This window comes from Galeopterus variegatus, unplaced genomic scaffold (assembly GCF_000696425.1).
Source record: "Galeopterus variegatus unplaced genomic scaffold, G_variegatus-3.0.2 Scaffold1276, whole genome shotgun sequence".
Taxonomy (NCBI): domain Eukaryota; kingdom Metazoa; phylum Chordata; class Mammalia; order Dermoptera; family Cynocephalidae; genus Galeopterus; species Galeopterus variegatus.
This window is the reverse complement of record NW_007727387.1, coordinates 144,799-156,798: the sequence shown is the minus strand read 5'-3', so window position 1 is coordinate 156,798 and position 12,000 is coordinate 144,799. Positions and strand designations below refer to the sequence as shown.

At 47.9% G+C, this 12,000-nt stretch overlaps 1 protein-coding gene across 1 annotated transcript in view; it reads right to left on the bottom strand.

The window, feature by feature from the left end:
- WDFY4 (WDFY family member 4) overlaps positions 1-12,000 on the bottom strand; it is a 309,512-nt gene that overhangs the window by 197,007 nt on the left and 100,505 nt on the right. The window contains 4 exon segments of the mRNA XM_008576041.1: positions 1,251-1,350; positions 3,234-3,325; positions 4,038-4,199; positions 6,073-6,146. Of these exon segments, the coding sequence (XP_008574263.1) occupies positions 1,251-1,350; positions 3,234-3,325; positions 4,038-4,199; positions 6,073-6,146 (428 nt within the window).

The following is a 12,000-nucleotide window of genomic DNA, read 5'->3' as shown; positions in this document are numbered from 1 at the left end:
GATGGTAATGGATGATGGATGCTGATGGTGATGATGGTGACAGTGATGGTGGTGGTGATGACGGTGATGGTGTTGATGGTGATGGTGGTGATGATGATGGTGATGACGAAATTGGTGATGGTAGCATGAACGATGATGGTCAGTATTGATGATGGTGACTGTGATGATGGCAGTTAGCTTCTAGAGTGTTTACAGTACCCCAAGCACCATTCTCAGGTCTTCTACGTATTAATTCATTTCATCATAACCACAGCCATCTATGGAAGGTACAATTTTTATTTTCATACAAATGAGTAAAGAGGGGCATTCAAGGCTTAAGTAACCTCCCCTGGGTTCCTGGGGGTGGAGCTGGGATCCAAACCTAGAAGACCTAGATGCCAGAGTCCACAGGCTTAAGCAATAACTTATGTTCTCTTTCAAAAATATGGAAAAGGAAGGGGCTGGACTATCTCATCTCCAAGACATCTTCTAGTTCTACCATGTTTTGATTCTAGGAATTTAAAGACTTATAGGTTGGTAAATTTTTAAACATATTTGCAAGGCTTCTTTACCATACCTGAACACACACACACACACACACACACACACACACGCTCAGTGAGAGCAAGGGTCTGGGCTGGTTTCCTCAGCGCTGTATCCTAGGAGCCAGGAACAGTGTCTGGCATTCAGAAGGTACTCAACAATAGGTGTTGAATGAATGACTTCAGGGGTGAAGGTAAAGCACGCAGATAGTGAGGGAGAGTTAACAGAATACCCCACTTTATGATGACACATTATTTTGAAAGTTAATTGAAGGTAGATACTTCTTTTTCCAACTTGGAAAAATAACTAAATCACTAACAGTAAACAGCAGAAGAACTTGGCAAGCCTTTTCCTAGATAGATGTAATTTAGGCTAACCATTTTTTTCCATTCTGTTGTCTGCCAAATACACAACATCAAAGTCGGTAATTGTCACAACTGCCAAAACAATAACAATCACACAATAGCAATGGTGAGAAAGGAGTTTATTGTAATTATTCCAAATGTGTTCCTAGTTACTCATTCCCGTTTAACATTTGCATCAGAATATCTTAGGGCAAGGTCTGGTTTATTGGGTGGAGAGAATATAATTTTCTTTCTGACTAGTGCAGGAAGCACATTGCAGAAAACAGACTTGGAGATGCTAAACTTTTCATTAAGAAAAGATTTTAATGCCGTGCCCTGTATGAGGCAACCTCATGCCAAATTGCTCTTCCTAGAGTTACTTACTCAGAGGACAGATGAAGTTGGGGGGAAGATATTACATTAAGCATCATCTCCAGCAACTGGTTTCTGAGCCAGATTGTCTTTCCAGATGTTTGGCTTCCAGCTACAAAAAAGAAAATTCAGATTTGAGAGAAAACAGATGTAAAGAGACATAATATTTGCTACAGTAAGCAACTATATTTACCAAATGCTTACTTCACCCAAGAATTGGGGCATGGATGGGACTCAAAATTTTGGCATTCAATTCTAGACTTCAATGCAATGCTTAAAAAGAATTTTAGGAAATGTTCCTAAAGATCCCTTTAACTACAGATGTCTTCAATGCTGCCTATCCTCCAAAAACAAAAGCAAAATAACTAAAAATGATTATTTATCTTTTAGTAGAAGAAAATTTTTTAAAATCGTGGGCTGCAACATTTCTTGAGCACCTACTATGTGCTGGTCTTATGTAAGTCATTGGGAACATAGTGGTGAAGACGAAGTCTTCGTTCTGGTTCCTGCTTTCAATCGCTTCTAGCTTAGGGCTTTTGCAAGTCAATGTTGCACTAAAAATAAAACTTGAATCATAGCAGAGGTGTATAGATCCAGCAGCAGAAGAAACTTTATTGCTGAAGTGTTATGAAAACTCTGGAGGACATGTTAACAATGTTTTAATATGTTTGGTTAGATAAAAGTTTCAGAATGAAGTCCACATGAGAAAAAAATTAACTAAATATGCTAACTGTTGGCCCACTTTCCGTTCACTCATCCCCTCGCTTGCTGGTCATTTTAGCACTACGGTAATTCAGGGTACATACACCATGCTGCATAAATAGCTCAGAATGAAGTCCACATGAGAAAAAAATTAACTAAATATGCTAACTGTTGGCCCACTTTCCATTCACTCATCCCCTCGCTTGCTGGTCATTTTAGCACTACGGTAATTCAGGGTACATACACCATGCTGCATAAATAGTGCTGAGAAGGCAGCATGGAGAAGTGCAGTCAGATTTCCCTCTATTTGGATCCTGGCCCCATCTCTTATTAAGCTGCTAATCCCTTTGAGCCTCAGCTTCTCCATCTGCAAAATGGGAATACTAATTCCCACACTGAAGCTTGATCTAAGGATAAGAAACAATGTGATTTATCTAGATTGAGTAATCCTGTCCAAGAGGATCATTTGTGTTAAGTCTGTTTTATATCTGCCCTGTCCAATACAGTAGCCACCAGCCTTAGGGTTATGGAGCACTTAGAATGTGGCTAAGAATGAGGAATTGAATTGTTAATTGCATTTAATTTTAATTAACTAAAATTTTTAAAAGGCCACAGGTGGCTAGAGGCTCCCATCTTAGAGCAGATCTGGATGGCCCAGAACAAAGTGGTTACAATTGTTCCCTTCACACTGCCCCAGCAGAGGGAATGCTGGACATGACGTAGCTGCTGTTCTGCATCTGGTTGTGGAGAGAGAGAGAGACTCAGAGACTCAAATTACAACAAGCCCAAGGGGCTTCATCTGGTTCAATGGGATTGGAAATGGCTAGTCTAGTGCGGGGGCGGGGGCAGGGGGTGGCCCTCCTGTAGAGAGAACAGCAGGTGGAAAGACTGGAGGGCCAACCGTCACACATCAGGACCTGCAAATGCTTCAGAGTGCTGGAGGTCGGGCTCAGCGGGGGAGCAGGGGTAGTGGGGGTTCAACCTAAAAGGAGGCAGGGGCCAAAGCACAAAGGATCCCAGGTGCTGGTCTACAGGGAACTGATTATATCCTGGAGGCCTCGGAAGCCATTCCAGGTTTTGAAGCAGGAATACACCATTTGTTTTGATTTGTGGCCCAGTCATACAACTACTGCCTCGCAAGCCAGCACTCAGTGACTGCTGTTCAGCAGCGGTGCCTTCCCCTCCTTTGCCTCAGCCCTTCCCTCTGCAAAATGGGCCCATGCGTGTGCCTCTCAGGGCCTGTGAAGCTCATTCTGCTGCCTGCAGACTGGTGTCTGGGAAAGGTCTTCTCACCAGGCATGGAGGGGTCCGGGGCTCCATCCATGCAGCTCTGCCTCTCTTTCACTGACGAAGGCTTGAGGGTATACACGACAAACAGCCCGATCCTTCACACAACAGGGAGAGAAGCACATGCCTGACCATGGGCTCGGCCATGTCTGCTGAGCACATGGCAGCGTCACCTACAGATCCACCCAAGTGTGGTTCCCAGCGAGGGCTGGAGGGGAGCCACATTATTCTGTGACCAATACAATACATTCAGACATTTCTCAAATATGTCAGGATTCATTAGAGAATTTACCTCTGGCTCTGCCCGATCATGATGAGAAAAGAAAAAGCTAAACATGGTGCCAACCGAGACTGTCCTTTGGGAAGTCTGCAGGGGGCAGTCGTGGTGGGCCACAGGCTGGTAAGGATGGCTGTGCTCATGAAAATTCTTGGATTTGGGGGCACAGGAGTTGGAGCACCAGGGGGCAGTTGAACACATAGCCCTGCTGGGAAAACCTACATGTTCCATCCTGACTCTTGCAAACCCACCCCTTTTCCCAGCTCTCAGCCCTGGACAGAAGGCCCTAGGAGGTTCCCAGTGATGTTAGGTTGAGTATGGTCAGAAGAGAGCTGGGGCCTATTTTCCCTTGTAAAACAGTCACCTGACTCTTGCAAACCCACCCCTTTTCCCAGCTCTCAGCCCTGGACAGAAGGCCCTAGGAGGCTCCCAGTGATGTTAGGTTGAGTATGGTCAGAAGAGAGCTGGGGCCTATTTTCCCTTGTAAAACAGTCATGGTCCCTGCCTTTCCCCTGGGAAGCTTGGCCAGGTACCTGAGCAAGTCCTGGATGCTGAAGTAGCCCCTCAGCTGACAGCCCAGGATGGCAATGATGGTGGGGATCCTGGAGGGGGTGAGGCTTGGCTCACTGAAGAGGAAGATGAGCTTGGGCACAAGCTGGGCCTGGTGAGCAACTTCAGCATTCCTGGGTCCTTCCCTGGGAGCCCAGGAGAGAGGCAGTAAAAGCTTTTACTGGAATGAACCAAATTTACTGTGTTTCTGCTAAAAGGGATTTCCAAGCTAGGCTTGTTCCATGCCCTCTGACTCCAACACTTTCTTGGCAACTTGTCAAGATGCTGCCAGACGCCATCAAATATATGTCTGCCAAGTGCCAAGAGTCACTCAGGCATGCACCACCCATCCCTTCCACCCCCGGAAACTGCCTTCAAAGACAAACCCCAATTATTGACTTTTGAATTCCAAGCTTCAGGGAAAACTAATGTTGGCCTCAGAAAACTCAGAACAAAGACATCAGACATGCATGTGGCCTAGCAGCACTTCCCAGCAAGCAGGCATACAGGGCCCTTGGAGAGCCTGTCTAGGTGAGTGGCCTTCCTGCCCACCCCGAACCACAAAGTGCATGAACACGTCGCTGAGAGTCGAAGGGGAGAGAGACAGGACTCAATATCCACACCCCTTCTTAGGATCATCACAAATCCGATATCCAGTAAATTCTACTTCCCCCCTAAAAAACAGCTCCCAGGATAAATGTTCACTTCTTGGAAAACAGCAGGTACAGGTACAGAAAGAAAGTGGAAAGTGGAAGGAACGAAAGGAGCAGGAGGGGAGATTTGGGCAGATGACTTCTCTTGAACTGTCTTTTCAGTATTATGTTAAACTCTGCCAAGCTCCTCGTCCCTGATACGCAAAAGAGGCAGAACCAGCCCAGTCTGTGTTCATCGGCTTTTATGTTCATCTGCTCAACAGGGAAGATGCGCCTTCCCCCACCTAAGTTCCAGATGCTTTGGTACTCTCCTAGCACCGTGCACACCCGTGTGTTTTCCTGTACCTTCCACAGACCTCTATCTTATTCTCCTCTGAATTTCCAGCACTGAGAACAGGGTGGGAAACGTCGTGAGTTTATAATAGCTTCTCAAGAATAAGTGCTGAATGAAAAGATGTTTACAACTACGCTCAAAACACCGAAGGCGCTAGACAGCCTGACCGGAAGGAACCAGGTGGGCTGGGGTGCTGGCTTCCTTGCCTCTCTTCCTTATTCTGGTCATGACCCCTGGTTTGCACTGGGAACTACCCCTTCCTAACTACCTTTCAACAACTCCAGAGGTGAAGGCTCTCAGCCCGGCCGTGGGGTCCAAGTTGTTCCAATGGGACTCAATCTTATTGCTAGGAATGTTGAATAATAATAATAATAATAAATAAAAAAGCTTTCTCTGCTGACTGTGCTAAGCTGGAGATACAATCTGAGGAACCGCCCAGCAGCCACCTTGTACCACAGAAGAAAGCCTGAGAAACAAAGACAACACGGAAGAAGTGTAGACAGGAGCAGGTAACAGAGCTCAGGTAAAGTGACACAAGCAGCACACAATCATGGGTGAAGATCTGCCCCTCTCAGCTGCATGAGCCAACGAATTCCTCTCTGTTGGCCCTCTTTTCTCCCTCTCTTCTTTCCTTTCTGATCCGTGCCCCCTCTCCTCCTTTTTTTCCTTCCTTAAGCTGATTTGAGTTGTATTTCTGCCACTTACAACCAAAAGAGCCCTGACTAATTCAAAAACTGACTTGATGTCAGTTGGAAGAAGAGGGACCCTTTGCTGTCCACATCTGCTGAGCCCACGGTATGGTGCTGGACACGGACTAGAGAGGCCTCTAAGCCCCCAGAACCTGCCCTCCTGAGGCCCAAGACCATCAGAGGAGACAGAACTGCCCCACCCCTGTGAGCCACTGGGAAGGCCATGCTCCCCCTAGGGACCCAGGGCTCTGGGAGCTGGAAACCACTGGCTGTCCTGCCCTCTCATCTCTATTCTTGGGAAGCAGACTTTAGTTCTAACCACAGGCTGCTGAGTCCAGCATACCTTGGTGATTGCAGGATTTCCACAAGGTGGGAAAAGAGCGTGAGCTCCACGTTGTCCGAGGTATTCATCCAGAGCTGGAAGACAGAACAAAAGGATCCTAAAGCCAAGCATGCGTGGAGAAGGGCTGGCAGGCAGTAAAGTAGACAGGGTGCTGGATATGTTATCTTCTGACCTAGAATCACCAATACGATTTACCGACTCTGAAATCAGATCAGTTCTCCAGACACCTACAACATAGAGGGCACTTTCCGCAGAGGAAAGCTCAAACACATGTTTTTCTCTCATCTCTGCTGCTGAGATTTACCGACTCTGAAATCAGATCAGTTCTCCAGACACCTACAACATAGAGGGCACTTTCCCCAGAGGAAAGCTCAAACACATGTTTTTCTCTCATCTCTGCTGCTGCGTGGTGCTTCACTGTGGGTCTAAATCCCAGCCAAGGACACCTGCACTAACCATCTCCCACATCTGCCCAGCACTTGGGCACACACAAGAAGGTCCACACGCTGAACGCATCTCATCCTCACTGGATCCTGCAAGGCAAATGCCAGTGTTCCCACTTTGCAGATGAGAAAATAGAGGCTGGGACAGACTGTTCAGTGACAGCTTCCACTCACCACCAGTAAGTGGCAGGACTGGAAACAGAAGCCAGGCTGTGTTGACTCTGCACCACATTGTACACGCAACACTTTCTTCAGTTCCCTCATCTACAGACCTGCAGCCCAGACCATGCTGGCTGCTCCTATAGGACAGAACTGTGGGTGACATGCAGATGTGCAGTGCCCTGAGGTCCTGAGGGGAAGTCTGTCACTCCAGCTGCTTTCGTTCACAGTAAACAAACTGCGGCTGCAAACCGTCCCTCTGGGCAGTCAGTGCTGCACCTCATGTCTCACTTCTGCTTCTTTTGAGAGCTCTGCCATTTTTCATCTCTAAATACTGAAAATTCCTAAAGCCCAGAATATACAAGTTTCAGGTGTGAGGTTACAAGAGAGTATACTTACAGCAGCAAAAGGAGGTTGCGTTTATAAATGATAACATTTGCTGGTAGCAAGAGGTGCAATACAAAGACCCAAAATACCATTATCTTCATTTAGTAGGGAAGGGTGAGGCTCAGAGAGACCAAGTCACTTTTCTGGCACCACACTTTCTTAATGACCAGAGACTGGTTTCAAAGCTGGTCTGTATGAAAGGCAACAAGAAGATACATTGGGGAAAGGACAGCTTCTTCAATAACTGGTGCTGGGAAAACTGACATCCATATGCAGGAGAATGAAACTAGACCTGTACCTCTCGCCATATACCAAAATCAACTCAAAATGGATTAAAGACTTAAATATAAGACCTGAAATTATACAATTCTGAATGGAAACACTTCAGGAAGTGGGACTGGGCACAGACTTTATGAATAAGATCCCAAAAGCACAGACAACAAAAGAAAAAATAAACAAATGGGATTATATCAAACTAAAAACCTGCACAGCAAGGGAAACAGTTACCAGAGTGAAAAGACAACCTACAGAATGGGAGAAAATATTCATAAACTATGCATTTGACAAGGGATTAATGCCCAGAATATACAAGGAACTCAAACCACTTAACAGTAAAAAAACAAGTAACACAATTAAAAAATGGGCAAAGGAGCTGAATAGGCATTTCTCAAAGGAAGATGCACAAATGGCCAACAGTCACATGAAAAAAAGTCCAGTATCACTAAGCATCAAAGAAATGCAAATCAAAACCACACTGAGATACCCTCTCACCCCAGTTATACTGGCTATTATCAAAAAGAAGAGATTAACAAATGCTGGTGAGGATGTGGAGAAAGGGGAACCCTCCTACAGTGTTGGTGGGACTGTAAATTGGTGCAGCTGTTATGGAAAACAGTGTGGAGGTTTCTCAAACAAGTACGGGTAGAACTGCCATATGATCCAGGAATCCCACTGCTGGGTATATACCCAAAGGAATGGAAATCATCATGTCGAAGGGATATCAGCACTCCCATGTTTGTTGCAGCTGTATTTACAATAGCCAAGAGTTGGAACCAACCTAAGTGCCCATCGACGGATAAATGGATAAGGAAAATATGGTATACACACACACACACACACAATGGAATACTACTCTGCCATTAAAAAAAATGCAATTCTGCCATTTGCAACAGCATGGATGAACTTAGAGAAAATCATGTTAAGTAATACAAGCCAGGCACAGAAAGAGAAATACCACATGTCCTCACTCATAAGTGGGAGCTATAAATGAATGAATGAATGGATGGATGGATGAATGAATGAATGAATGAATAAATGAATGAATGAATAAATAAATAAATGAATGAATGGATAAATAAATAAATAAATGGAAGAAAGATACAACAATCACAATAATTCACTGAACTTTCAAAAGGAGAGAACAGAACTGAGGCCACCAGAGGTGGGAAAGGGGGAGGGAAGAGTAGGAAGAAATTGGTAAAGGGCCACAAAAAATGATTACATTGTGTAATATTGAATAGACTAGTTATCCTGATTTCAACATCACATATTGCACACAGTTATTGATATCCAATGCTGTACCCCACAGATATATACAATCAATTATGTTTCAATAAATAGATTCTTTTTAAAAATTGACCCAAGGGGGAAAAAAAGCCAGTTCATCTGACTGTGGAGCCATTCTTTTGTCACCACGCTGGGTCCCCTCAGGCATTTCCTAAAGACAGTGACCCCTAGGATCCCAGAATCAATAATCACCCTCACTTGAAACCAAGCAGGTGCCCATGGCTCTGTCCTCTTACTGAAGAGGAAATATGAAAGCACCCCCGTGGACACAAGTTTATCAGAAGGCATTAGTAGGCGGGAACCGTCCCTCACCCATCCCCTGGGTATAGCATCACATGTGCCACACAGTAGGCACTTCATAAGGATCCATTGAAATTTTTAAGAATGAATGCAAAGTAAACTGCTATGGGTTGAATTGTGTCCCCCAAAGGTTCATGTTTTAATCCCCACTGCAACAGTGCTGAGGGTGGGAAACCCTATGATGATAATTGAAAGGTGGGGCTTTTATGAGGTGATTAGATTGAGAGGACTGATCCATCCATGCAGTAATAATTAGATGGTTTAATGTGTGGCAATGGACATGGTCTGATGGCTTTATAAGGAGAGTGAGTGAGGTCGGCTCTCTTGCTCAAACTATTCACCATGTGACACCTTGCGTTGCTGTGAAGAGTCACCATCCATCAACAAGGCCCTCACCAGATGTGTTCCCTGGACTTTGGACTTCCCATCCTCCAAAACTGTAGGAAACAAATTTTATTTCTTTATAAGTTACCCGGTTTCATGTATTGTTACAAGCAACAGAAATGGACTAAAACATAAACCAAGGTAAAATAAGTGGATTGCTCTTAATCCAGAAGCAGGTGGACAGATTTCTAGCCCTTGTAAGCACAGCCATTGCCTAAAGGCACACACAGAGGTAGGGCAGACAGCTACCATCTGGGACAGCTGGCATAGGTCGATGTAGCTCTAGTGTGAGTGGGGGTAGCCAGGCATGGCACCCCAATATACACATCGGTAAGACCGCACATGTGGAATACTCACTCACGAAGGCAGTCATCCAATAAATGGCTCAGTACTGTAAGCTAGGAAAACTGAGAAAGTAAGACATGAACCTACCAATCTAGTAATGTCGCACCCTTCACCCTTCCCACAAAAGCTTCCAGCCTCCCCCATTTCCTTTGCAGAATATGAGAACAATAATATGTTCCCCCGCACATTCAAGCCTGCCTATCCCTTTTAGAAGCTACTTTGCATAATACCAAATGTATGAATTCTTGAAAACATGGATAATTGAATCTCGTGACTGTTATCCTGTGTCACATAACCCTGTGCAGAGGACTGTGTTAAGATGTCTGCATTAGATTTGTTTGAATATCCAATGGATAAGCGGTCAGATGTTGCTCTCTCCCAAGTCCTGAGACCACCTCACTCTCAGAAATGAGCCTGTCTCTTCCTCAAAAAGTCAAAAGCCTAAGACTTGAATGTCCTCAACTTCTTCTCAGCTTCCTGCCCCTCCTTCCCTCACAGCTTCCTGCCCTCCTTCCCTCAGCTTCCTGCCCCTCCTTCCCTCACAGCTTCCTGCCCTCCTTCCCTCAGCTTCCTGCCCCTCCTTCACTCACAGCTTCCTGCCCTCCCTCCCTCACAGCTTCCTGCCCCTCCTTCCCTCACAGCTTCCTGCCCTCCTTCCCTCAGCTTCCTGCCCCTCCTTCCCTCACAGCTTCCTGCCCTCCTTCCCTCAGCTTCCTGCCCCTCCTTCCCTCACAGCTTCCTGCCCTCCTTCCCTCAGCTTCCTGCCCCTCCTTCCCTCACAGCTTCCTGCCCTCCTTCCCTCAGCTTCCTGCCCCTCCTTCCCTCACAGCTTCCTGCCCTCCTTCCCTCAGCTTCCTGCCCCTCCTTCCCTCACAGCTTCCTGCCCTCCTTCCCTCAGCTTCCTGCCCCTCCTTCCCTCACAGCTTCCTGCCCTCCTTCCCTCAGCTTCCTGCCCCTCCTTCCCTCACAGCTTCCTGCCCTCCTTCCCTCAGCTTCCTGCCCCTCCTTCACTCACAGCTTCCTGCCCTCCCTCCCTCACAGCTTCCTGCCCCTCCTTCCCTCACAGCTTCCTGCCCTCCTTCCCTCAGCTTCCTGCCCCTCCTTCCCTCACAGCTTCCTGCCCTCCTTCCCTCAGCTTCCTGCCCCTCCTTCCCTCACAGCTTCCTGCCCTCCTTCCCTCAGCTTCCTGCCCCTCCTTCCCTCACAGCTTCCTGCCCTCCTTCCCTCAGCTTCCTGCCCCTCCTTCCCTCACAGCTTCCTGCCCTCCTTCCCTCAGCTTCCTGCCCCTCCTTCCCTCACAGCTTCCTGCCCTCCTTCCCTCAGCTTCCTGCCCCTCCTTCCCTCACAGCTTCCTGCCCTCCTTCCCTCAGCTTCCTGCCCCTCCTTCCCTCACAGCTTCCTGCCCTCCTTCCCCTCAGCTTCCTGCCCTCCCTCCCTCACAGCTTCCTGCCCTCCCTCCCTCACAGCTTCCTCCCCTTCCCTCCCTCACAGGTTCCTGTCCCTCCCTCTCTCCCTAACAGCTTCCTGCCCCTCCCTCTCTCCCTCACAGCTTCCTGTCTCTCCCTCCCTCCCTCACAGCTTCCTGCCCCTCCTTCCCTCACAGCTTCCTGCCCTCCTTCCCTCAGCTTCCTGCCCCTCCTTCCCTCACAGCTTCCTGCCCTCCTTCCCTCAGCTTCCTGCCCCTCCTTCACTCACAGCTTCCTGCCCTCCCTCCTGCCCTCAGCTTCCTGCCCCTCCTTCCCTCAGCTTCCTGCCCCTCCTTCCCTCAGCTTCCTGCCCCTCCTTCCCTCAGCTTCCTGCCCCTCCTTCCCTCAGCTTCCTGCCCCTCCTTCCTCACAGCTTCCTGCCCTCCTTCCCTCAGCTTCCTGCCCCTCCTTCACTCACAGCTTCCTACCCTCCTTCCCTCAGCTTCCTGCCCCTCCTTCCCTCACAGCTTCCTGCCCTCCTTCCCTCAGCTTCCTGCCCCTCCTTCACTCACAGCTTCCTGTCCCTCCTGCCCTCAGCTTCCCACCCTCCCTCACAGCTTCCTGCCCTCCCTCCCTCACAGCTTCCTGCCCCTCCCTCCCTTTCTCACAGCTTCCTGTCCCTCCCTCCCTCACAGCTTCCTATCCCTCCCTCCCTCACAGGTTCCTGCCCCTCCTTCCCTCACAGCTTCCTGCCCTCATTCCCTCAGCTTCCTGCCCCTCCTTCCCTCAGCTTCCTGCCCTCCTTCGCTCAGCTTCCTGTCCCTCCTTCCCTCACAGCTTCCTGTCCCTCCTTCCCTCAGCTTCCTGCCCTTCCTCCCTCACAGCTTCCTGCCCTCCCTCCCTCACAGCTTCTGGCCCTCACTCCCTCACAGCTTCCT